Source organism: Budorcas taxicolor, chromosome 17 (genome assembly GCF_023091745.1).
Source record: "Budorcas taxicolor isolate Tak-1 chromosome 17, Takin1.1, whole genome shotgun sequence".
NCBI lineage: Eukaryota > Metazoa > Chordata > Mammalia > Artiodactyla > Bovidae > Budorcas > Budorcas taxicolor.
In genome coordinates this window covers 58,120,761-58,148,213 of record NC_068926.1, presented here as the reverse complement: position 1 = coordinate 58,148,213, position 27,453 = coordinate 58,120,761, and the positions used below count along the sequence as shown (strand labels likewise).

General features: G+C 45.3%; 1 protein-coding gene across 1 annotated transcript in view; it reads left to right on the top strand.

The window, feature by feature from the left end:
• FBXW8 (F-box and WD repeat domain containing 8) overlaps window positions 1-27,453 on the top strand; it is a 118,466-nt gene that overhangs the window by 70,527 nt on the left and 20,486 nt on the right. Inside the window, exons 6-7 of the mRNA XM_052654499.1 lie at window positions 6,933-7,129; window positions 9,785-9,991. Of these exons, the coding sequence (XP_052510459.1) occupies window positions 6,933-7,129; window positions 9,785-9,991 (404 nt within the window). The remainder of the gene's footprint in view (window positions 1-6,932; window positions 7,130-9,784; window positions 9,992-27,453) is intronic.

Below are 27,453 nucleotides of genomic sequence, written 5' to 3'. Positions count from 1 at the left end.
AACTATGCATGTTATCCTTTGTCTGTATTGAATAGCGTATCATTTTCAGGAGGTAATTATTTTCTTGCATAAATGTTTGTGGGGGGAAAGTAGCTTCATGGATGGGAATGGTAAAAAGAAACTATTTGACAAGAAAAGAATAAGTGGCACTCGAAATACAGGAAAGTTTATATTTCTGTAGAAAAGTGTAAGTTTCTGCAGACAGTTTGTTCTCAAACTTAGGCATACATCCCCAGAGTTTGTTGCCCAAGAACCTGAATTTCTAATAAGCCCCCAAATGATACTGATGCTGCTTGTCCAGGGGCTACACTTGGATATCATTGCTGTAGACAGTTTGAGAAGGGTGGAGACACGACCAGTGTGTGTAAAAGGAATTCATCTGGGGTCAGCATTCAACGAGCTGGGAGAAGGTTATGTAGTATGATCAAGAAATTTCCTAAGTCGTAGTTTTTAACAAGTCTGGGATAAGTCAAGCTTGTGTTTTAGATTTTGCAAAAGAAAACACCTCTGCTAACCATGGCTAGAAGAAGGTAGTGGTGAGGAAGTTTGTAAAGTATTTGTAAGAACTTCTTAGAATGTAGGTTAACGGCTGTTTTCAGAACCTGCTAGTGTCTAGGTCAGTGCCTGGCGTATTTCAAGCCCTCAGTAATAACGCGTTTCATGTTACTTCATCTCTTAGCATGGCTCTGATCAAAGACAAGAGACAGGCTCCCCTGGTGGCTCAGTGGTAAAGAATTGCCTGCCAGTGCAGAGCACATGGGTTGATCACTGGTCTAGGAAGATCCCTCATGCAGAGGAGCAGCTAAGCCTGTGCACTGTACCTATTGAGCCTGTGCTCTGGAGCTCAGGAAACACAGTGATTAGTCCATGAGCCGCAACTGCTTAGCCCTCGTGCCCTAGAGCCTGTGCTCAGCAACGAGAGAAGCTACCACAATGAGAAGCCTGCGCACCGCAACTAGAGAGTAGCCCCTGCTCGCCGCAACTAGAGAAAAGCCTGTGCAGCAACAAAGACCCAGCACAGCCAAACATAAATAAATTACATATTTAAAAAAAGACAAGAGAGGACAGTTGGTGAGGATGTGGATAGTAGGGAACCCTCGTGCACTGTTTGGGTGTTAGTTCTAAAAGGTCTTGTAGGTCTTCATGAAACCATTCAACTTCAGCTTCTTCAGCGTTAGTGGTTGGGACATAGACTTGGATTATGGTGACATTGAATGGTTTGCCTTGGAGACGAACAGAGATCATTCTGTCGTTTTTGAGATTGCTTTCAAGTACTGCATTTCGGACTCTTTTGTTGACCATGATGGCTACTCCATTTCTTCTGAGGGATTCCTGCCCGCAGTAGTAGATATAATGGTCATCTGAGTTAAATTCACCCATTCCAGTCCATTTTAGTTCGCTGATTCCTAGAATGTTGACATTCACTCTTGCCATCTCTTATTTGACCACTTCCAATTTGCCTTGATTCTTGGACCTGACATTCCAGGTTCCTATGCAATATTGCTCTTTACAGCATCGGATCTTGCTTCTATCACCAGTCACATCCACAGCTGGGTATTGTTTTTGCTTTGGCTCCATCCCTTCATTCTTTCTGGAGTTATTTCTCCACTGATCTCCAGTAGCATATTGGGCACCTAATAACCTGGGGAGTTCCTCTTTTGGTATCCTATCATTTTGCCTTTTCCTACTGTTCATGGGGTTCTCAAGGCAAGAATACTGAAGTGGTGTGCCATTCCCTTCTCCAGTGGACCACATTCTGTCAGACCTCTCCACCATGACCCGCCCGTCTTGGGTTGCCCCACAGTCATGGCTTGGTTTCATTGAGTTAGACAAGGCTGTGGTCCTAGTGTGATTAGATTGACTAGTTTTCTGTGAGTATGGTTTCAGTGTGTCTGCCCTCTGATGCCCTCTTGCAACACCTACCATCTTACTTGGGTTTCTCTTACCTTGGTCGTGGGGTATCTCTTCATGGCTGCTCCAGCAAAGCACAGCCACTGCTCCTTACCTTGGACAAGGGGTATCTCCTTACTGCCGCCGTTCCTGACCTTCAATGTGGGATAGCTCCTCTAGGCCCTCCTGTGCCTGCGCAGCCACCACTCCTCGGGTTGCTCCTCCTGGCCGCTGGTCCTGGCCTCGGGCTCGGGGTGGCTCCCCAGGGTCACCGCCCCTGGCCTCGGGTGTGAGGTGGCTTCTCCCGGCCGCCCCTGACCTCGGATGAGGGGTGTCTCCTCCCGGCCGCCACTGACCTCGGACACAGGGTAGCTCCTCTCTGAGGTTCCTGTGCCATCACAGCCTGGCACTCTAGGCCACTACCCCTGACCTCAGACGTGGGGTAGCTCCTCTCGGCTGCGCTTAGTGCGCCGGCTTGCAAAGACTAATAGAGTTTTGCCAAGAAAATGCACTGGTCATAGCAAACACCCTCTTCCAACAACACAAGAGAAGACTCTATGCATGGACATCACCAGATAGTCAACACCGAAATCAGATTGATTATATTCTTTGCAGCCAAAGATGGAGAAGCTCTATACAGTCAACAAAAACAAGACCAGGAGCTGACTGTGGCTCAGATCATGAACTCCTTATTACCAAATTCAGACTCAAATTGAAGAAAGTAGGGAAAACCGCTAGACCATTCAGATATGACCTAAATCAAATCCCTTATGATGATACAGTGGAAGTGAGAAATAGATTTAAGGGCCTAGATCTGATAGATAGAGTGCCTGATGAATTATGGAATGAGGTTCGTGACATTGTGCAGGAGACAGGGATCAAGACCATCCCCATGGAAAAGAAATGCAAAAAAGCAAAATGGCTGTCTGGGGAGGCCTTACAAATAGCTGTGAAAAGAAGAGAAGCGAAAAGCAAAGGAGAAAAGGAAAGATATAAGCATCTGAATGCAGAGTTCCAAAGAATAGCAAGAAGAGATAAGGAAGCCTTCTTCAGCGATCAGTGCAAATAAATAGAGGAAAACAACAGAATGGGAAAGACTAGAGATCTCTTCAAGAAAATTAGAGATACCAAGGGAACATTTCATGCAAAGATGGGCTTGATAGAGGACAGAAATGGTATGGACCTAACAGAAGCAGAAGATATTAAGAAGAGGTGGCAAGAATACACGAAAGAACTGTACAAAAAAGATCTTCACGACCCAGATAATCGTGATGATGTGATCACTAATCTAGAGCCAGACATCCTGGAATGTGAAGTCAAGTGGGCCTTAGAAAGCATCACTACGAACAAAGCTAGTGGAGGTGATGGAATTCCAGTGGAGCCGTTTCAAATCCTGAAAGATGATGCTGTCAAAGTGCTGCACTCAATATGCCAGCAAGTTTGGAAAACTCAGCAGTGGCCACAGGACTGGACAAGGTCAGTTTTCATTCCAATTCCAAAGAAAGGCAATGCAAAAGAATGCTCAAGCTACCGTACAATTGCACTCATCTTACATGCTAGTAAAGTAATGCTCAAAATTCTCCAAGCCAGGCTTCAGCAATATGTGAACCGTGAACTCCCTGATGTTCAAGCTGGCTTTAGAAAAGGCAGAGGAACCAGAGATCAAATTGCCAACATCCACTGGATCATGGAAAAAGCAAGAGAGTTCCAGAAAAACATCTATTTCTGCTTTATTGATTATGCCAAAGCCTTTGACTGTGTGGATCACAATAAACTGTGGAAAATTCTGAAGGAGATGGGAATACCAGACCACCTGACCTGCCTCTTGAGAAATCTGTATGCAGTTCAGGAAGCAACAGTTAGAACTGGACATGGAACAACAGACTGGTTCCAAATAGGAAAAGGAGTGTGTCAAGGCTGTATATTGTCACCCTGCTTATTTAACTTCTATGCAGAGTACATCATGAGAAACACTGGACTGTAAGAAACAAGCTGGAATCAAGATTGCCGGGAGAAATATCAATAACCTCAGATATGCAGATGACACCACCCTTATGGCAGAAAGTGAAGAGGAGCTAAAAAGCCTCTTGATGAGAGTGAAAGAGGAGAGTGAAAAAGTTGACTTAAAGCTCAACATTCAGAAAACGAAGATCATGGCATCCGGCCCCATCACTTCATGGGAAATAGATGGGGAAACAGTGGAAACAGTGTCAGACTTTATTTTTTTGGGCTCCAAATCACTGCAGATGGTGACTGCAACCATGAAATTAAAAGACCCTTACTCCTTGGAAGAAAAGTTGTGACCAACCTAGATAGCATATTCAAAAGCCAGAGACATTACTTTGCCGACTAAGGTCTGTCTAGTCAAGGCTATGGTTTTTCCTGTGGTCATGTATGGATGTGAGAGTTGGACTGTGAAGAAGGCTGAGTGCCAAGGAATTGATGCTTTTGAACTGTGGTGTTGGAGAAGACTCTTGAGAGTCCCTTGGACTGTGAGGAGATCCAACCAGTCCATTTTGAAGGAGATCAAGCCTGGCATCTCTTTGTAAGGAATGATGCTAAAGCTGAAGCTCCAGTACTTTGGCCACTTCATGCGAAGAGTTGACTCATTGGAAAAGACTCTGATGCTGGGAGGGATTGGGGGCAGGAGGAGAAGGGGACGACAGAGGTTGAGATGGCTGGATGGCATCACAGACTCGATGGACACGACTCTGAGTGAATTCCGGGAGATGGTGATGGACAGGGAGGCCTGGCGTGCTGCGATTCATGGGGTCGCAAAGAGTCGGACACGACTGAGCGACTAAACTGAACTGAACTGAACATGCACTGTTGGTGGGCATGTAAATTGGTACAGCCACTGTGGAAAACAATATGGAGGTTTCTCAAAAAATTAACAGGAGCACTTCCCATGTGATCCAACAATTCCACTCTGAGTATACATCTGAAGGAAACAAACCACTGTGTCAAAGAGATCCAAGCACCCTCGTGTTCACGGAAGCATTTCTCATGATAGCCTAGACATGGAAGCGACCTAAGTGTCCACTGACATGTGAATGAATAAAGAAAATGTGGTATATGTATACAGGGGAACAGTACTGAGCCATAAAGAAGACAGTCCTGCTATTTGCAACAATATGGATGGATCTTAAGGGCATTATGCCAAGTGAAATAAGTCAGAAAAAACAAATACTGTATGATCTCACTTATATGTGGAATCATTAAAACAAGAAAAACTTCAAAGAAACAGAGATCAGACTTGTGGCTGCCAGGGTAGAGAAATTGATTTAAGGTGGGTACAGAAGTTACAAACTTCCAGTTATAAGATGAGTTCTGAGGGTGTAATGTGCAGTGATGACTGTAGTCACTAATGTTTCGTCACTCAGTCATATCTGACTCTTGCACCGTCGTGGACTGTAGCCCTCCAGGCTCTTCTGTCCAAGGGACTTCCTAGACAGGAATGCTAGAGTGGGTTACCATTTCTTTCTCCAGGGGATCTTCCCAACCCAGGGATCGAACCCGTGTTTCCTGCATTGGCAGGCAGATTCTTTACCACTGAGCCACCAGGGAAGCCCATAGTTAATAATACCATATTGTATATTTGAAAGTTACTGTGAGAGTAGATCTTAAAAGTTCTCATAAGGAAAAGGATATTTGTAACTATGTGAGGTGATGTTAACTTATTGTGGTAATCATATTTCACGGTATATCAAATCATTCTGTTGTACACCTTAAGCTTATATAATGTTATGTGTCCATTATATTTTAACAAAACTAGAAAGAAATTATTTGTTGTGCAAGAGGACTAGTAGAGTAAGTTAAGAACTCCATATGTTAAAACTATTCAGCAATTTTGTCCTCCTGTTCTTCTTGGAGGGGTTCCCTGGTAGCTCAGTAGTAAAGAATCTGCCTGCCAGTGCAGGAGACGCGAGTTCAGTCGCTGGGTAGGGAAGATCCCCTGGACGAGGAGATGGAAACCCATCTGGTATTCTTGCCTGGAGAATCCCATGGACAGAGGAGCCTGGTGGACTACAGTCTGTAGGGTCACAAAAGAGTTGGACACGACCTAGCAACTAAAAACAATTCTTCCTAGATCTCTCATAAAACTGTTTTTTAAAAGTTTATCTTTTTGGCAAAGATAATCTTGGAGAAAACTTTTTATATACAAGAGAATGTACACTAAATTTCTTTTTTACTCTTGTCTCTTTCCCCTGGTTTCTTTCCTTAGAGGTCAGTCAGTGTCAGCTTTTTATGTGTCCTTCTGGGATAATCCATGTATACATTGTGTGTGTGTGTGTGTGTGTGTACAGTTTTAAAACACATAACATAGTGTGCTATACCAGTATTCTGTACTTAGCTTTTTTCATTTAACAGTATATTTTGTTGATCATTTCATATAGCTCATATATATAAGACTGACTCTTTTGATTGCTCATTTAAACTCCAAACAATGGAGGTACAAACTATGAGGTATTCAAATTCTTATTTAAGAATTTCTTTATTGGTGAACATTTAGATAGCTTCCAATCTTCTGACATGGTTAAAAATGTTGTAGTGACTATCCTACATATATTTGTAATTTGGTACATATTATCAAATTGCCTCCAGAGTTAGGTGAAATAGTTTACATCCCTAACAGCAGTTTAACAAAAGCCTGTTTCCCCATATCCTCAGCAACAAAATGTTTTATGAATTTTTTTGTCAATTTAACATTGATGAAAAATAGTATCCTATGATAGTTTTAATTTGTATTTTTATAATTGTGAGTGAATTTTTATATTTTTTAAAATGCTGTATGTCAGTTGTATTTCTTTTCCTGTGAACAGCATAACATGCTTAGGTCCTTTGTTCACTTTTCAGTTGCTTTTTTCTTTATTGAATCATATAAACTCTTTGTATATTAAGGAAATTGACCCATTGTTATGTGTCATGCAAGTATTTTTTACCAAGTTATTTATCTTTTTAATTTCCTTTATGTTACATGATTATTCTATAATTGTGCGTACTAAGTGAATTTGATTCTTGAATTATTTTTTTCTACATAGGATTTCTTAATATTTGGAATCTAAGGACTGGAAAGTATCCTATTCATCGTTTCGAGCATGATGCAAGAATACAAGCTCTAGCCCTCAGCCAGGAAGATGCAACAATTGCCACAGCCTCTGCTTTTGATGTTGTAATGTTATGCCCCAACGAGGAGGGAAATTTGCAAATAGCTGCAGAATTTGAAGTTCAGAAACTGGTGAGCTTTTAATCTGATTGTTTTGTTTTTCATTCTTAGAATCTCTGGGTCTGATATAAACAGAAACGATACTGACAGCACCCGTCCGCCCAGGGCTTCCTGTGGCTCTTTGTCCATAAATCTCACAAGAGCTTTGTGCAGTAGGTAGTTTTGTTTCCCCCACTCACCAAGAAGCCAGGAGCGACTTAGAGTGGTGAATTGGCTCTCGCCCTAATAGGTAAAAGTTGTGATTTAGACCCTAGGACTGACACTGGGGCTGCAGTTTCTCATCGCTGGCATCCTCGGCCTCCTTCGGATTGACAGGACGCTCACCCGGGCATCTGAGACCAGGATCTGGCCTGATACATGAGTGAAAATGAGTGCAGTGGTACATCCCAGGCCATGTGGGAAAGAAGGTTTCCCTCCTACACTTTTTCCATCGGAAGGTTTTCTCACTTGGCATCAGGAGCAGTTCTTGGATGAGAATAGATTTGGTCACTGTTGATCAGGTAGGTGTGTTCCTCAACACCATGTGTGAAACCTTAGTAGTTCATTTCATGGAGCCTGTTTTTGAGTTCAGTTGTGCCCGAGCCTCTACATTTGTATGGTGGGAGACCATGTGATGGTAAGAAGAAGAGCTGAAACCTGTTTATGTTGAATTTGGGTTTAGTTTAAAGTGAACTTGGTTTTGGCACTTGTAGGAGAGTGAACAGAAAAGCCAACACTGAATAATAAATTGATGGCCGGACCTGGAACAAATGCTCCTCCTTTCCCTTTTCCTCCCAGTGGGAATCTTGTTAGACATGAATAACTAAAAAGCCATGGTGTCACCACCTTACCTCTGTAAACTGCTTGTCCCGTTAACGACAAGCCTGTCTGGTTTGGGGGTAGCATTCCCCAAAATGCCTGGTGCTGTATTCTCCTCTTGGGGTTTTCTTAGAGAAATGCAAAAGTACCATATTTTTGTTTCTTCTCAAAACCACATAGTGCTTGTTATTTGGCCTCTGCCTAAAGAACTCTGTAGATTAACAATGATTATATGAACTCAGACACTTAAGATGTGAGTCCCTCCAGAAAGTGCAAATCCAGCCTTGGCACTCGGGCGGCATGCTGGCACCAACCAGAAGCTTTGTGAAGTCGTGTCCAGTTCCCAGCAAATGGCACAGTCACAGTCTGAGCTCTTGATCTGTCAGAAATCCAACATGAAGATGAAATTTAACAGCTAGACTGAGGATGTTGATTTTAGGAAAGCAAAAAGTGATGTTTAGGATGGGGGACAGGGGACTCGAGCGGCCACTGCTGGAGGCATGTGTCATAACACGGTCCATTGTTTCTCATCCTGGATGAGGGCCATCCCTGGAAAAGGCACCTCCAGGCTGGGGGCTGCGCCATCTCTGTCTTCCTCAGATTGGCTCCCTGAGGCACAGTGGCAGTGCTCCCGGGTCGGTAATGCCGGCCCAGAACAGCTGTCCTTTGTGATGGGCGCTGGGCTGGGGATGTAGGCCGCCACTCACACCGTCGGGCCTGAGGATTAGCAGAGTCACCCAGATGTTTACCTCTCAAGCGCTTCTGGACAGGTCTCAGGATTCAGGCCTTTGAACTCGCTTGGCTTCTTGTCAGGGACTGTGGATTTTCATAATTACAGAGGTGGCTCACCTTCTGCTTTTGTCCTCTCAGAATTTATTCAGGGAGGTGAAGACCCGATGTAAATGGCCCTGGGGCAAGCATGCCCCTTCTGAATCTAGAAAAGCAAGCTATTCTTAAAGGGAGCCCCTCCGGTGCGTGCCGACTAGAGAAAGCGGCAGCAGTAGCACGGCCGGCAGGACTGTGTGGTGTTTCGTGCTCCCTGTGGCCTTCCTACCTTGGACGAGGTTGAAACCGGGAGGAAGCAGGTAACTCAGACACTTTCAGCAACACGTTTGTGGTATTTGCCCAAGCGTGAAAATACAATTTTGGCTAATTTGGAACTGAGTGAATTTTGTCATTTATTCAGTTTTTTTATGAAGAAATAAAAACTAACTCTGGTTTTTGAATAGTTATTGTAGCCTCATGGTTCAGAATTTAAAAGATACAATCCGGTTTATAGTGAGAATCTCCCTTCTGCTCTGTCCCACAACTCATTTCTCTCCCTGAAGGTGGCCACTGTTAGATTTGCGCACGTACAAGCCAAGTGTGTCACAGGCTTCCTCTGCCACTTTTACACACCTTGCCACACTGTAAGGTCCTCTCACTTTGCTTCCTTGCTTTTTCCCCCCAAGTTTGTCTCAGCAGTGATCCATTTGTAAGAGTTTATAAAGAATGTCTATGGTTTTTTCTGTGACTGCATGGTATTCCAGTACATCAGTGTACTGTAAGTTGTTTAATTAGTCCCTTAGTAAGGCATGTTCTGGGTTTTCTGGTTCTTAGCTGTGACCAAATAGGGCTGCAGCAAATAACCTTGTGAATTTTCACTTTGCATTTCTCTTATTAGGAGTGTGCTGTGTTTCTTTTATGATGAGCATCATTTCATTTGTGTAGGAACTGTTTCACTTCCTGTGAACCGGCCCTTGACCTGTCTTTTTCTGTTGGGTTGCTGATCTTCTCATTGACATGCAGGAGGAATTGTTCATTTGTGACCAAGTCAGGACAAATTGTAGGTGAAACCTGAAGGACTAACCAACCCTTATCCTTTAACAGGTTGACTACCTTGAAATAGTTCCGGACACTGAAAGGTACCCGGTGGCAGTGGCCACCGCTGGAGATCTGGTATACCTGCTAAAAGCTGAAGACTCTGCCAGAACCCTCCATTACGTCTACGGGCAGCCGGTCACGTGTCTGGACGTCTCCGCCAACCAGGCTGCTTTTGGTGTGAAGAGTCTGGGATGGGTGTACGAAGGAAACAAGGTACAAAAATAGAAAGATGTACGATTTAACAAAAACACATGAATGTTATATTTGAAGAGGCAATTTGAAAATTAAATCTCTCTGATATATTTTTAAAAGATGTGTTCAGGCAGTTATATATATATATGTGTGTGTGTGTGTGTATATATATAATCAGCCTGGTTAAAAAAGATTTCAAGTAGCTCAAAATGATATAAAGTGGCAAGTAATTTCCTTTCTCTTCCCTTCCCCCCAGCCCTACTCCATAGAAGAAACTATTAACAGTTTTTAGACATCCATCTAGAAAATTTTAATGCATAGATGGGTACATTTATACACTAAAAGAGCGTATCTTTGAAATGAGGTCATAGTGTAACCACTGTTCTGTGCCCGAGGTTTTATTCAGTAGTGTACCCTGGAGAGCATTCCGTGTCAGCTCCCTCTCCCTGGGATTCCAGCACTGCCTACGACAGTCTGCTTCACCAGTCTCCTCATCGCTGGGCACTGAGGTTGCTTTCTCTCTCTGTGGCCTGTTAACAGACAGTGCTCCAGTGCACGCTGCAACTTGTAAATCTCCGGGATAAATTCCTGGCATTTACGCCGCTTGGTCAGAAGGTTGATGGACATTGCCAAAGTGCCTTCTGATGAGGTTGCCTCGAAATTTACATCCTTTTCTGCAGTGTGTAAAGCGCCTCTTGATACTCTTTGAGCCAGAAACAAGGAGACAGGCTGCTAATTGAAATTCTTTGCGTGATGACTCGATTTTAGCACTACTTAGTGTTTTCCTGTGCTGACTGTAGACCAAGTATTTAGTCTTAAAACTGACTGACAGAACTCTCTCTTTCCGTGGGGTCAGCGGGGAGAGTTACGGATGAAGGTTTGTGTTGTTTGGATTCTCCTCCAGTTTGCCGGCTGCTCACCCTGCTGGCAGTGGGTATGATCCCTGGGAAGGAACTTCTGCGAGCCAGCAGCCCCTCTGACACCGCCCTTTCCCTGTGGAAAGAGCCCTTTCCACGCAGCAGCGCCCTGAACCGGGAGAGAGCTAGACTGGATGCAGGCTGTGTGCTGCAGTTCTAGCCCTGCCACCCGCTCCCCCCTGCGGCCTTAAACGGGTGGCCTAGCCTGCATTGCGCCTTAGTTCCCTCATTCGCCGAAAGGGGTCCCACCACAGTACTGACCTCCTAGAACTCTAAGGTTAAAGAAGCAACGTGTGTGAAGCTTTACCCATAGCGCCTGGCATCGGAGAGTTAACAGTCTCTGAGTGCTTCCTGCTCTTTTTCACACTCGTAGTCTGAGCCGAGCCTCTGGTTGTGGTTTGTACATTTTGTCTCTCCTATGTAGTCTCCTGGAAGGTCACATCTCACTTCTCTAGGCGTTCACTGGTTTTGTGACTTGGATTCCTGTTATATGTTCTTCAACCAGGAAGCCAGATAAAGTGGTTGAAAATACATGAGACTCATTGTAATCTCACTGTAAAAAGGGATCCCTTTGTGCTCAAGCTGGCCTGCTTTGCTGGAGCCTGTTCAGCGTATCTTAGCTGGAGAGTCTGTGATGATATAATTCCTGTGTTTTATCCTCCTGGAAAGTGGGGGAAAAGGGACAGCAGTTGGTTTCCTAAAGCAGTTTCCTTTGTCAGCCTTTGAAAACACTCTTTTCCCATCCCTGGCAAGCTCATTTATTGAAATAAGAGAGACTATTTGCTTCTTAATTTTTCATCCATCATGCTTTCAGGTTTCGATTATCTCACTTATTTCTCAAGTTCTCAGTGTAGTGAGGTGATACCTGAATTAGTACTAGCCTGGTTTAAATCTTTCATAGTTATAGTAAATATTTCAGCTGACAGGTCCTATTTCTCTTTGACTTATCTGAGTGGATCTCTTTCTATAGTGATACAGTCGTAGTCAGATGTATTTGACAAACAGATATATTTGAGAAACCAGTTAAAGGGACGTGTGTGTGCTCAGTTGCTCAGTCATGTCCAACTCTTTGTGACCCCATGGACTGTAGCCTGCCAGACTTCTCTGCCCATGGAATTTTCCAGGCAAGAATATTGGAGTGGGTTGCCATATCCTCCTTTCGGGGGATCTTCCCGACCCAGGGATTGAACCTTTGTCTCCTGCATTGGCAGGCAGATTCTTTACCACTGTGCCATCTGAGAAGCCAAGCCCCTGGTTAAAGAAATAGCTCAGCACAAAATTAGACTTGGAGCACCCTTTAGATATTGGTCTAAGTAGGCGCTTTTTTGAATGGCTCTCAAATTTTCCAGCCCAATTAAAAAGCATTAATTATGAGAATTAGCTGATTTGTATGTTAATTTGATAAAAATTCATTTTAAAAAGTTCCTGTTCCCTCTAATAACTTGCTGTTGTTGTTCACTTACCAAGACGTGTCTGGCTCTTTATGACCCCATGGACTGCAGCACACCAGACTTCTCTGTCCTTCACTCTCTCCTGGAGCTTACTCAAACTCATGTCCATTGAGCCAGTGATGCCATCCAGCCATCCAACCTTGGCCATCCCCTTCTCCTCTTGCCCTCAGTTTTTCCCAGCATCAGGGTCTTAACCAATGAGTCGTCTTTTCTCATCACGTGCCCGAGGTATTGGAGCTTCAGCTTCAGCATCAGCCCTTCCAATGAATATTCAGGGTTGATTTCCTTTAGGATTGACTGCTTTGATCTCCTTGCAGTCCAAGGAACTTAAGAGTCTTCTGCAGCATCACAGTTGGAAAGCATCAATTCTTCAGTGCTCAGCCTTATCTGTGATCCAACTCTCAAATTCATTCGTGACTCCTGGAAAAACCATAGCCTTGACTAGATGGACCTCTGTTGGCAAAGTGATATCTCTCCTTTTTAATAGGCTGTCTGGGTTTGTCATGGCTTTTCTTCTAAGGAGCAAGCATCTTTTGATTTCGTGGCTGCAGTCAACCCTCCGCAGCGATTTTGGAGCCAAGAAAATAATGTCTGTCACTTGTTAGTGGGTGTTTTCCATTGGTGTTTTAAGAGTGGAAGTAAATTTGCTACAAGAATGTGTTTAAGCACCTCTCTGAAATCTGGCAGTGGCATTTAGTTACCCAGAGGTTTTGTGAGTACACCAGCAAACTTTGATACCCTTGGGTGGGTGGATTGTTAGTAGTGCTGGTGAGAACTCTGCATTAAGATGTTTCTCCAACATGAACGCCACCCACTCAAACGTGAGGAAAGCCAAGCCTTTGCTGTGAAACTTTCCTTGTTTTTGCAGAGGCGGGACTTTCCATCTGATTATGCTTAATGGGTTTTCTGCTTCCTCGGAAAAATCAGCATTGCCATGTGAATTAAGCCATGTCACAGTGGCTCTGTGAGGTTTCAGTAGCACCCTGCCATTGCATGACGCACTATTGTAATTCTCAAAGTCTTCTGTGTGGCCTCCTAGTCACCTTGCTTGTGAGTTCCACACTTTGGTCCTGTTGGTCTCTGGCCTGGCAGCACATGAACAGCACTTTTTATCAGGTTAGGGTGAGACTGTTGGTTAGCAGTAGAGCGAGCCTGCAGCTGCGTCCACGTGGGGATTTGTGTCTGCCTCTGGCCTTATGTCTAGGATTCAGATGAAGGCATTATGGGAACACAGAGTTCGGTGTGTCTTCGTTTGTACCAGATACAGAACTGGGGGTCAGCTAGAGCCCACTATTGATTGACTGTGATAAATGCAGATGTGAAGTCCAAATGTTGATGTCGATCTTTTGGCGGGAACTGAAGTTTCCCTGACCTGTAGGAGTATTCCAGTAGTGTTATTTTTGTTTACTTGGAGAATATCCTTGTACCATCTGATGATCACATTAGCATTCTCTAGGTACCACAGCTGTCTGAGCATAGTAATAATGGTTCAGACTCATCCATTCACATGCCTACTAGCCAACCTGTCACATATTCGTCACAGAGAGTTACAGGACACCAGTCATGTTTCAGCATTGGAAAACTAAAACAGCATTGTGCACAGGTCTCAGTAGTCTGGTACGTAGGTTACTAAGCTAGTAAACACAGTTTTATAAGGAAATGAAGCCAAGTGACTTAGGAGAAATGATTTATTTAATCAAAGGAAACACGTGATTACAGCTGGGTCAGCCATGTCCAGCTCTGGTAGGAAGACCAGAGAAAACGCTAGTGGTCAGCCACATCTTGGTTTGTCTGTGGCATAGGGATCCTCAGATTTCTGGATTTCAGAGGCCAAAACTAGAGGCCATGCCTGGGTTTACCACCTTTTTCTTTGGCCAGGTAAAGTCGTGGAAAAATGGCTATTATCTATTTTCATTCTTTCTTAAAAGAGCAGATCTTTAAACACCCTTGAAAAAGTACGTTTTGACTCGGTAATGCATTCACCTGATTCAGAAATCAAAAGATGTGAAAGGGAGGGTGCACAGTGGGATGACTCCTCCCACTCCTTCCGACCTGCCACCCAGGTTCTCTTCCTGGAGCTGAGACCGTGCTGTCAGTGTCTTGTACATCCCTGCAGAGTACATCTTATGCGTATGTAAGCAAATTATTCATGCATGTCCTCCATCCCTTCTTTCTAAAAAATATAAATGGTAAAACACACTATTTTTGTCCTGCATCTTGCTTTTTCTTGCAACAAAATGTCTTGGAGATCATTTCATCATTTCTTGTAACGTAATAAAGAACTTCCTGGTAGTGTGTGTGTGTGTGTGTGTGTGTGTGTGTGTGTGTGTGTGAGAGATTTAATGATGTTGCACTTTGTAGTTGTCCCTTAAGTAATTAGGCTACCTTACCCCCTGTTGATGGATGTTAGCTTGCTCCCAGTCTTTTGCTGTTGTGAACAACACTTGATCCATGTGAACATATTTGTAGGCTTAGTTCCTCAAAGTAAAGACTTGCTGGGTCAGAAGGGTCTGAGCCTTCATCATTTGATAACTGTTGCCCTCTGTAGAAGATGTTTCTTGGAAAGTGGTGGATGGCAGTGCATCCCATTCTCCTCGCTGTTCCTTAGCATCTTTCCTTTCAACAGGCTTTGCAAAAGGTCACAAACAAAATGAGGCTAGAGGGAATAAACAAGGCTCTGTCTGGTCCTGACCCTCATTTAAATTATTTTGTGGCACTCTGCTTTGATGATTTGTGACCTCATCTGGAATCAGTGCGGTGGGCTCGACAGCCCTGTCAGACCTCCATAAGGGTGGAAAGAACTGTAACACACACTGCTGTGTGCCCTTTCTCTGCTTGTTGGCTATCACATGAGAGAAGCCCATGGTTATTTAAAGACCGTAGACTCACCTGTCTCTGTGCTGTAAACTGAGGAGGGCTGGACATGTGACTTTTCAGTTTCTGTCCAGCACCCACATTCCTTGAGTCTTCAGGCAGTTAGGTGGTTTAAACTTTTTCCTTCACCTGTGGAGTCGTGTTCAGCTGATCCATCCTAGGGGGCTGCTGGGGAGCTGAGGGCTTCTGGAATGGGTTGAGGAATCCCTTGCTCTCCTGATACTTCTCTAGCACAGTGGTTCTCAGACTTTTTGGCACCAGGGACTGGTTTTATGGAAGGCAATTTTTCTACAGACTGGGAGGGGGGTTGGTTTTGGGATGATTCACATGGATTACATTTACTGTGCACTTTATTTCTATTATTGTTACATCAGCTCCAGCTCAGGTCATCAATCATCAGATCCAGTAGACTGGGGCCCCCTACTCTAATGAGAGGGCTTCCCAGGTGACTCAGTGGTAAAGAATCCACCTGCCAATGCAGGAGATGCAGGTTCCATCCCTGGGTCAGGAAGATCCCTGGAGGAGGGCATGGCAGCCCACTCCAGTATTCTTGCCTGGAGAATTCCATGGACAGAGGAGCCTGGCAGGCTATAGTCTATGGGGTTGCAAAGAGTCGGACACGACTGAGCATGCGATCTCTAACAGGATCTCCTAAAGGCCATGCTTACTGCTGGCAAGAATGATTGGGCAGGAACTTGTTTGGTACTTTTTCATCAATTCCTGTGTCTTGCTGGACAAGGGAGATATGTGGTGAGCTGCTTGAAGGTCCTTTTACTTTTAGATGAAAATGGACTCTCTGAGTTTTGACATTGCATTCTTCGGTTGTCACACTGCAGTGGCATAAATGATCTTAAAGGTAGCCATTGCTAGGTGGCATATGATTGTAAAAGAAAACAAGTGTAACAGCATTTCCTCTGGCCTCATTTCTTCATGTTGCAGGGCAGAGATCGGTGTCAACTCCATTATTGCAGCCCTCTGTGGCCAAACAGCCCCTTAAAATTTGTTTTTATGTCTCATATTTCCTGAACGTGTCAAAAATACTTCCATCCATGAAAATGTTTTTATGATGCCATATCATCTTTATTAATTCTTTTGCTACCTGAATTAAATTTTGCTTGCTGAGCTGGAGGATTAGGAGATAGAATTGCCTCATTTAAGAGCATTATGTTGACGCTGAGTCTCATGCCTCATCAAGGATGAGAGAGACCCACTTAAAGCTCTTCGCGTCATTCTTTGTATTTGGACATATTTCCTAATTTAGTCCTAATGCGCTTGGCATTTGGCAGCAGGTTTTATTAAGCAGCCTGCGACACACATCCTAATCAGGGGACATGAGTGAAGTAATCCAGGAGGCTGGGTGTGTTTGACAAGGACCCTGGCTTGGCGCTGCCTCCTCAGCTTACATCACACTGGAAAACAATTGCTAATGTCTCTTAGGATAATCATTCCCCATACGCAGACGTGAAAAGACTCTGGATTGGTTATTGCCCACATCACAAGTTGAAATACCTGTCTGGGAGAGCCTTTGGTATCCAACGCAGTGCTCATGGATCCTGGCTCCATTCTCCATACCTACACTAGCATGTGAAATCTGTCTTCCTTTTTGTTCAAGGTTCCATTCCAGAAGAGAACTAAAAACAGTATTTTACGAGCAGGATGACTAATTTGAAATGTAAAGTTCACAAAGTAAATAAATGTTTCATTTCCTCTTTACTTTTGCCTTAAGCCTTTAATATTTTTCATATTTAATTACTTTCTGCTTGGAGAAGTTTAAGAAAATAGCACTCGGAGACCCATTTTCTGGATTGTTAGTGATGTTGCCAAAGGTTCCACTTCTGTTGCTCAGGATGCTGTCGTTAACCACTGCTTACTGAACACATACTATATGCTGGATTTCTGATTGTGCTGGAAACAGTGATGTCTCAAAACATGACATCTGCCTTGGGGCTCACCGTCTTGTGGGCTTTAACAGCAGCATGGCAAATGCAAAGATGGTTTTCTCCTTGTTGAGATGGACATGAGGTCATAGGGAGACCTTCACAGTGTATTTCCTGGATTCCAGAGTAATTATAGACAATTACATAGATGAATACACAGATGAGGCTTGAACATTCATATGCATTTTGTACATGTTTTAATATTAAAATATATCAGTAATTGGCTTAATTGTTAGTATATTGTTAAAAATGAATAGTTTCCACATGTTTCTGAAAACCTTGAAATGCCTCTGTAGAGCCCCAGGGCTTCTCAAGACCCGTCTCTGACTTAGAGACCTTTGAGGACCCGACCACCTCTTGGATTCTCTACACCCGTAGTGGGTGATTCTGCAAAACCCATTTTTGGAATGCTGCCACTTGTAGAAGCTGAGAATGCTTTAGGATCTCTAGCGGTCCGGAACCACTCCAGGGAGAGAGTGAGGAAGTTACTGAAAGTGAATATAGGGAAAAGTATTTTCAGCTAAGTCAGGCAGTGGTATAACTACTGAGGATGGAGCCAGGGTTTTAAAGTCATACAAGCCTTAGGTGAAGGTGAAGGTGAAGTTGCTCAGTCATGTCCGACTCTTCGCGACCCCGTGGACTGTAGCCTACCAGGCTTCTCTGTCCAGGGGATTCTCCAGGCAAGAATACTGGAGTGGGTTGCTATTTCCTTCTCCAGGGGATCTTCCCAACCCAGGGATCGAACCCAGGTCTCCCGCATTGGAGGCAGACGCTTTAACCTCTGAGCCACCAGGGAAGCTCCCCATAGGCAAGTTGCTTATGTGCCTCAGGCTTCCCATTTGGAAATGGGAGAATACCTGGGGAGAGCAGGAAGCGTGCTTATGCCTGGTGCTCAGTACCTGTTCAGACTCCGCCTCCCCACCCCACCAACTTTGGGTCAGAGTTCATCAGGAAAGCCTGGGCGAGGGGACCAGTGCAGAGGCATCAGGCCTGGAGGAGGGTTTCCGGGCACTGGGGTGGTCCAGGTGGGCTGGAACACAGGTAGGGTGGGTGGGTGTGGGAGCTGTGCTGAAGCCACGTCTGCAGTCACAGCAGTCCGTGTGCATCACAGGATTCATTTTCCCAAGAGCTGTTCTGAGAGAATGCGTGTAGAGGAGGGAGGGCTGGGGGAGCTTGGCCTCTGGCAGGACGAACACGGAAAGTTAAAGCGTGTGCTGAGTCACCTTGTGAACGGTCACTTTGAGATGTGGAGCCTTGTCTGAGAGGACTGGCACTGTGTCTTAAGTGTCTCCTGTCTTCACTCATGCTGGCATCGTTTTATTTATCTGTGACATTCGTACCATTTTCTGATTTCTAAAAAAACATTGGTCCGTATTCTCAAGTCACTGAGCACGTTTACAAGACCATTACAGTGACATACGTGGTGATCATTTCCTTTTTTCTCATTTGTCTTTTGAATTAAGCTTAGAGTTTTATTTAGGGCCTAATTTTTCTAATGGCTTTCTTGATCATTTATGTGGAGTTTTCATCCTGGTTTACCATTCCACAGCCGTGGGAACTTGGAGGGAGTTATCTTGCATTTATGTCAACTTCTCAGTACATGTGGCTTTGGTTTCTTCCTGGTCGATGAGGAGCAACAAGGTCTGTTAGGGTTAGAAATCAGCTTGTTTTTCCAGTTAATGAGATCAAGGGGCCTGTCAGAAATGTTTGCCTTGGCCCTACAACAGGAACAGTAACATTGTACAGTAGGCCACAGACTTTCCGTGTACATACGTCCAGACAGTTGAGACAAATGGTGTTGGTTTGGTCAAGGGCAGGAGAAGAGGGCACACAGAAAATGGCCTGAGTGGGTTTGAATTTCAGAATATTTAAGAGGTTTTACTGTTTTCAGGTTCACATGGCAGCTTAAACTAGACTCACGAAAATATTACAAAGTGGAGGGCTTTTGCTTTTTCTTCAGTACGTAGATGAATATGACTTATTAATTTGCCCAGCACTTCAGTCTGTAAGGCACTGTGTTAGAGAGTGGGTTTATAATTAACTTATCAATTATTGAGTTGCAGATGCATTCTTCTAATGGACACAAAGTTGATCTCCCAGTGTGTTACTAATTTACAGGGTAAATCTGGGTTCTGTAGATGGACAAAGGAAACCCCAGCTGAGTCTACGTGTGAGCGGTCACATTCTAGATGAAGGGCCTCCGGAGGTTCTCAGGCCCGGCATCTCTGCCACGTGCAGGGAGCAGCTCTGCCGTCACCTGGTTCCAGCCTCGGCTCACCTCCCCGCTGCAGGTGCGGAACTGACGGCCTGGATGGGGACCGGATTTGATGCACGGGTTTCTTTGGCTCCTTCTAGCCTCAGACCTCTGGCCCAGGCTCCGCCTCTTCCCCTGGTGGCCTCTCTGCACTGTTTCCTTAGGGTGTGAACTCTTACCTCCTGTTCACAAGTTTTAAAATGTATGTTGAAAGTGACGTGAGAATACTTCTTCCCCAGCCCCACTCCCTCACCCGCCTCTGCCCTTTCCCTGCCTTTGGGCTCTTGTACCGCCTGTCAGTGCCCCTCCTCGTGGTCCCTTTCAGGTTTTGTCAGAGCAGTGGCTGCGTGCTGAGGACTGGAGGCGAGGCCCTGGTGCCCACCTTCTGCCTGGCCTTGGTTCCTGTTCTCCACACCTCCAAAGGGAGCCCGTTGCTCCAGCCAGGCATGTGCAGTAAGAGGATGCTGTGTTTCTTCCCCTCCTGTCTGTTCATGTCCTCTCAGGGAGTCTTACTTGCAGTGCTGGCTCTCAGTGAGCGCCTCCCTTTCCCGACCCTCAGGTGCACAGGCCCTGTGTCTCACACTGCCGTGTTGTCACTGCCCAGCCCAGCACTATCTTAACCAGACGGCCACCAGCTGGGAGGCAGGGAGTGAGGCTTTTGAGCTGAGCACCACTGCTTTAAGGTCGGAAAGTCTTTTTGGCTTGGGAGGCAGGGTCGGTGTAGGGCAGGGGTTCTCAAACACCAGCGAATCTCAGAAAAATACAGACCTTGGGCCTCCACCCCTCAGGCTTCTGACTCAGTGAGTCCGGGGGTCGGGGGAGTGCCTGAGGCTCTGCCCTGTGCTGCTGATGCTGCTGGTCCAGGGGTCGCATTTTGAGCACCCTGGGGTGGAGGTTTAGGATGATGGTTTCTGAGGTCCCCCCACCTGGCCGTGAGTTCTAGTTTCAGAACTTCTCTACTGTGTAAGTGACTTGACCTCTCTGCACCTCCACTTCCTCACATATAAAGTGAGTAAAATCGTGGTACCCACCTTACGGAATTGTGGGGACCAGGTAGGTGAGTGACTGCAGTGTCACAGTGTTGGGACCTAAGAGGACACTGTAACTATCAGCCGTTATTTATGACCATTTTTCCCAGGAAAAGGAAAAAGCTTGTCATATGGTGCCAAATGGTCAGGCAGACACTGACCTGGAAATGGGACTAGTTGGGCTCTGCCTCATGCATCCTGGGCTGCTGCTGTTACCTGTGTCATTTGGGGCAAGCTACTAATATTCAAGTTACTTTAAGGCTCGATTTCTTTATGCACAAAATGTGTACGGTAATGTCAGTCTTCCTCTACTGGTTGCGAGAACCAAATGGAATGATATTCTGATAGGATTTTTGTGAAAAGACTATCATGATTGTTAACAGCTAATATTTGTCTTTATGTGCAAGACACTGCTGAGCATGTTTGTGCCAACACCAACATGGACCATACAGTGTCGTTGAAAGGTTGTTAGATCTTAAGGGTGTGAAGGAAGCTGGGGCGGACTATGCGCCCTCCATCAAAGGCCCCAGAAGTTCACTGCGGTTTTTCATGCTCCTCCATCAGCGATTGTAGCGACAGTCTGCCAGTCTACCTGCTTGTAAGCCTTTGTTCAGCCCCAACTTGGGGCCAAATGAGGAGTTGCCAGGCCAGTTGAAAATTGATGCCCAAGCGACAAACTGTGCTGACCTTCAGATACAGTGTGAATCGACAGGTTCACGAGTGTTGTTACACTACTGTCATCTCACTTGCACTCTTCCCAGTTAAAAAGTAATGTCCAAGTTGTCTTGAATTTTGAAGCCTTCATTTTGTAGTCTGCAGCCTAGGTTTTCCTCCCTCTACAAGCACAGATTTAATGGTAACCTTCTTTCTCACGGGGCTGTGATTAGTTACACGTGACGTGCTCTGAAACTGGCCATGCACACGCTTCATTATGATGAGGCCTGTTGGGTGCGTGAAGGATGTGAGGATTTTCAGCTTTGAGTTACACACTTGCATAACAATTACAGTCTCCTCACTGCACTGAATGCTCTGACAGTGAACATCTCCTGTTCATTTCGGGTCCCCCGTTGACCCGTTGTTTTGCGAGTCACACCTCTTCACCTTCTTCTAGCACAAGGACATAGACTGTCCACACAGATCCCTGAGGCAGAGCAGAGAGCCGTTCTCGGCTCAGTCCACAGAGTACACCTGCCTTCCTTTATTATTTCCAGCATCTATGGGTGTAGGGGGATGGGGAGAGATTGGACCACAGGCTGGCCTGCATTGTCACCCAAGCGTGCGCTTGCTCTCTGCGTTCTTTTCAGGCTTAGGTCACAATAGGTGTCGGCTTGGCCTCGCTCTGGCCCTTTGTAGACATCTGCCCACATCACAAAGCCCCACGTTTGGCACGGTCCGTGGTGATTGGCAGTGCCTTCCCGGGCAGAGTCCAGTCCTGGAACAGTGGGGGTTGCAGGTGCATTGGCGCGTGGTGGTGGGGCGCGCATGCGGGCCTTGCCTACCCAGCGCCTGGCGCCGCTCAGCAGCACCGTCCCATCCCTGAGATATCTTGGCCTCGTGGGCTTGTCACTCCAATTAAAAGTTAAACATGAAAGCAGCCCGGGCCACTGCCCGCTTTGTGCGGCGTTGGAGGGTGGACTGTGCCAGAAGCGTGTCATGGAGATTGTCGCGGGGCTGCTGCGGCCGAGGGATCTGTGCTCGGGCCAGGGGTCCATTTCTTCAGCTTGGCAGCTTGTGCTTGCCGCTGCTGAAAGCACCTGAGAGGCAAGCTTTTGTCTGCCAGCAGAGTCACCTTTGGAGTGGTGGTGAAAGTCATTTTCCACATGTTCACAGATACGCCGCCTTACCAGGCCTCGCGCGCTGACTTATCTCTGGCAGGGACTTACAAAATAGTCTCTCTGGCTGATTGTCAAAAATTACATCATATCGGAGTAAACTGCTTTTAAATCAGACATCCATTATTCATGTATATTAACTGCTTTTTTATTTTTTTATTGGCTGTTTTGCGTATGATTTACTCTTTTCTCACCAGCTTGGCCTCCCAGCCCGCTGATTGTCTGTCTTTCTCATCGTGTTTTTTTTTTTTTTAATCTTAGCTCATCTGTGGATTTATAGAGGCGATTCACTTAGCTTAGTATATGAACATCGATAAGCAGACCCTGCATTTTTTGTAGTAAAATTTTTGATCACGTTTCTGTGGGTCATATTTATGTCAGGTCAGGAGATCAACCTGGGTTGTTTACATGAGTAAATTCTGCCCCAAAAGTGAGAGGTCTTTTTCTTTTGTATCTTTTTTTTTTTTTTAAGTGAGCATTACTAGTCCTGTACTTTAAGATATGTATTGAATGAAACTATACCTCCCACTTACAAACCAGCTAAATATGTTGCTGTTGGTAGAAAGCAGTTTGGTTTAATGTGTTCATTTGTATTTGTGGCGCATGTCTTTAATGTAAGGCCAGTGTATCATTTGCCTATAATCAGCACATGCAGAAATGTGCAGCAGTTACTCATTGTCTCATCAAAGGTATACCAAGTCCATCCTGTGTGCCAAACACAACAGTACAGGTGTCCAAGACGCCAGACCCCATTTCTGGAGGTCCCCCATGCACCTGGCATCTTCGTGCTCCTGGTACATTGCCCTCATGCGGGGCGCTTGACTGTTTGGAATAATAAGGACTAGATGGAGTTTGCTCTGTTTATTTAACCCCAAATCAGCATTGTTGTGGTGGTGTATAGTCAACACTCAGGGACTTCCATGCACATTTACCTTATTCTTTGCTCACTGCTCCTCCTGGCAGTTTAGACCTTTTCTTCTGGAATGATTTTATACCTTTCAAAAGTATATTTTTCATTGAAGATCTCGTGACCACAAGTGCTCTCTCTGTTTTTATCCCAAAGCATCTTTATTTCATGCTCTTCCTGGAAAGGTGATTTCACCAGCCCTTTGTCATTCCAGGATGGATAGGTGTCTTCTCTCAGACCTTTGAAGAGATGATTGGTTTTGACTTCCACTGATGTTAACTGAGAGGCTGTTTAATTTTCATTCCCACTTAGGACTCTTTCTCTTCTTTGGCTGCTTTTTCCTTGTCTTTAATTTTCTGTGGTTTCTCTCTACTATTTCTAGGTGTGGATTTAGTTTTGTTCTCCCTGTTAGGGATTTTCTGGCACTTCTTTGCTTTCAGTTGCAGAAAGTTCTCAGCGATTGACTTGTTGAAATTTTCCCTCCCTCATTCTCTCTATTCTGTCTTGAACTCAGGTTAGCTCCTTTCCCTTCTCTGCCCTCCCCCAACCACTCGTCTTTTCCATCTCCATCTCTCTCTGTTGCATCCTGAATAATTTCTTCATCTGTCTTCTAGTTCACAAATTCTCTCTTGAACTCTTAATTACTTGTTTAACTCATCCACTGATTTTTTATTTTTAATTTCTAGAAAGTTGTTTTGCTTTTCAAAGCTACTTAATCAAACTTGCCGCTTTGACCCCTTTCACTTTTATTTCTGTAAACATTTCCAGCATGCATATTTTTCTTCATCTGATAAACATCTGATGTCCTTGGAACCCTGATTCTTCAAGTTTATGTCTCTCACTTATAAAGAGTTGTTTCTGTCTTTGGAAAAAAATTTTTTCCTTTCCTGTTCTTTTTTTTTTAATTGAAGTACTGTTGATTTGACACTTGTCTTCATAGATGTTTCAGGACGTGCTTTTGCCATGTACATGTGTGTGTGCCCAGTGGTGTCCGAGTCTTTACAACCCCAAGGACTATAGCTCGCCAGGCTCCTCAGTTTTTGATTTCCTATGCAAGAATACTGGAGTGGGTTGCCATTTCCTTCTCTAGGAAAAATAATTATTTTTATTTATTTTTAAGCACTATGAACTCATACTTGGCTGATCTCGAGTTGTAGATCTCCTACTGGACCTGGGTTGAGAGGGTCTTCCTCCTGTCAGTATTCTGCCAGCTACCAGGAAGCATGTTACCAACATGAAAATACTTTAATTACTAGCCCTGGGGTCTTTTGGCCCTGCAGGTCATATGACTTCAAATCCCTAGCCTGTGTGAGGGTTGCAGGCCCAAGGGCAACCAGTTTCCATCCTGAGCTGAACCTGCAGGAGGCTCTGTGTGCCAGTGAATAGAGTTTTGCTCCTGGCTCACCTTTTGCCAAGTGTACATCGCTGTCCGAGGGCCCTAGCTTTAGGTAGACTCCGCAGTGCTGGCTCCCCCTGGCTCTGGCTGCAGACTGTGCCTGTTTCCCCTGTTTTCCAGGCTCCTGACCCCGGCAGACGTTCCCCAGAGCAGCCTTTGGCCTGAGTGCTGCCTCCCCTTCTGCTTATAGTGTTCTCTCAGTGTCTGGCTCCTTGGAATTTCTCAGATTTTGTAGTTAAACAGAACGTTTGAAGAATGTTTAATAGATTGAATCTTAACCAGCCATCCTCAGTGTTTGAAACAGGATGATTTTCCAGACACTCTAGTGTGCCGTGTTGTCAGAGGTGGAACCTGGGGCCTGGATACAGCGTGGGAGTTCTAGAATCTGGATATTGTGGAGAGAGAGCTATGGAACCTTCTGTTTTGAGCACAGTGAAGTGGTTCCTTTGTGCAAGCTGGCAACAAGATTAGACATGCATGAATGGGGGAATATGTTAGGCCAAACAAGGCCTATCTGAGTATTTATTGTGTGCCAGACCATGGTAGAGCTTCCCAGGTGGCTCAGTGATAAAGAATCCACCTGCCAATGCAGAAGATACGGGTTCGATCCCTGAGCTGGAAAGATCCCCTGGAGGAGGAGATGGCAACCCACTGCAGTATTTTTGCCTGGAGAATCCCCATGGACAGAGGCACCTGGTGGGCTACAGTCCATAGGGTCGCAGAGAATTGGACACAACTGAGCGACTGAGCAGACACGCAGACCGTGCTAAGCCCTGGGTTTGCCTGATAGTCGTGTAGTTAATGTGCAGGCACTTACAGAGTACCTGGCACTTGCTGGGTCCTTCATCAGTGCTGTAGGAATGAATGATAGGATTGTTGCCCCAAGGAACTTTGGTCTAGGACAGTGTTTACAGCATGTGGCCTGGCGCTTCGTAACAGAGCCTCGGCTGGTCTGTAAAGTCAGTCTTCTCAGTGACCCTCTTGCCCTCCAGCGTTTGAGAACCACAAGTCTGGGGAAAAGTCGGAGGAAGCAGATGCACAGTTCTAGATGGCACCTTGGGGACGCTGGATGGAGTGGACTGCCTAGATGGTAGATACCTTCAGCACTGATAGGAGGGCTAAACTCTGCTAAGGGCTCAAAGAGAACACAAGATAAGCTTGATTGGGATGGAAGAGAAGAGAGCATGAGGCTCTGCTTTCTAGAATTTGGCTTCTTAATCATGACTTTGCCCCCTCAGAAGAGTATGTGTGGTAGTGGTGGAGCTGAGTTGCTAGAGGTCAGAAAAGAAAGGAGGTATACTGTCGCCTCCACGAACGGCAGTCAGGCCTTCTCCCTGGGGCTTTTGTCTTTCACTTTGCTGCAGTCCAGCACAGCATCTCCTCACCTTTCCTCTCTGTGGCTTCTCCTTTTTAAGATGGTGGCAGACAAACTATCTTTATTTCATGCTTTTAAAAAAGCTATAGTCTTGTAAGGAAGCCTTCTGACCACTCCTCACCTCTTTGGAAAGGCAGACAAGCTCTGTTTGAGTATTTCTTGTGTACAAGACTGTGGTAGGGCTTCCCAGGTGGCTCAAGTGGTAAAGAATCCACCACTTGAGAAGCTCCCCTGGAGGAGGAAATGGCATCTCATTCCAGTATTCTTGTCTGGGAAATCCCATGGATCAAGAAGCCTGGTGGGCTACATACAGTCCATGGGGTTGCAAAAAATTGGACACAACTGAGCAGGGTCCAGAGGAGGTGAGCCTGCTGCTTAGGGTGACATTGGTGGTGGTGTCATGCCTTTGACAGATGACATAGAGTAGTTTGAGGAAGACTCACTGTTTCTGGTAAACTTAAAGTACAAACAGAGTTCCTTTCTTCAGTCATTAGTGCATGACCGCAAGTCTGGGACTGCAAGGCTCTGTAACTTCTTCAGAACTGTTTCTGTACACAAATGGTTCCTGTTTCATAATGAGGGGAATAGCAGTCCCAGATTTCAGAAATGTTTGCAGCTAAACCCAGGTCTTACTGGGTGTAGTTGACCTGCCTTGAACTCACCCCACTGCAGGGACAGAGCCGTTTCTCATCCCTTTCCTTCAGGATCTGGTTGGAAAGCCTATGCTAGACACACTGGCTGGTCTGGGTCACACGTGGGAGGGAGCAGGGTTTGCCTGCACCAGGGTGTTGCCTGAGCTTTCCCCGATGTTGGGCCTGTGGCTGCCACCTCCATCCTGACTGTACTGCTGCCCTGTCTGTGACATCACCACCTGCTAGGACATGGTGGAAAGTGGGTCCCCTCGGAGAGGTGGGTCCCACAAACGGAGGAGCAGGACAGCTGGTGGCCGCACGCTAGCTGGTGAAGAGGTGGATTGTTTCAGCTGGCAGCCCGCCGAGGCTCCTGCACATCATCCGCCCTCCCTGTTCATTCCAGTGCCTGCTGCACGAAGAAGAGTCATCCACATTTGTTGACTGATTGCAGAGAGAATTACAAATTAAGGGTAATTGTTATTTACTTTGTCTAAAAAAATTAGAAACAACCCAGATATCCACCAGTATGGAATTATATATCCATGACAGATTCTATGCAACCTTAAGAAAAGATCAACTTATTAATAGGTACTGATAAAGAAAGATCTCTCATGTTATTTAGTGGGAAAAACAAGTCACAGAACAATAATCCCATTGAAGAAAAGAACAGTTTTCCACACAGAGAGAGTGAGAGAAAGGGAGCAACAGACAAGACAGACATGGGCATAGGGAAAGCCTAGAAGCACCCAGTCAGCTAGACAGGCTCCGACCCACAGATTCAACCAATCCCAGGCTGAAGATGGTTAAGAAGATATTCTAGAAAGTTCCAAATGGCAAAATTTGAATTTGCTGAGCTCCAGCAACTATACACCCAGCATTT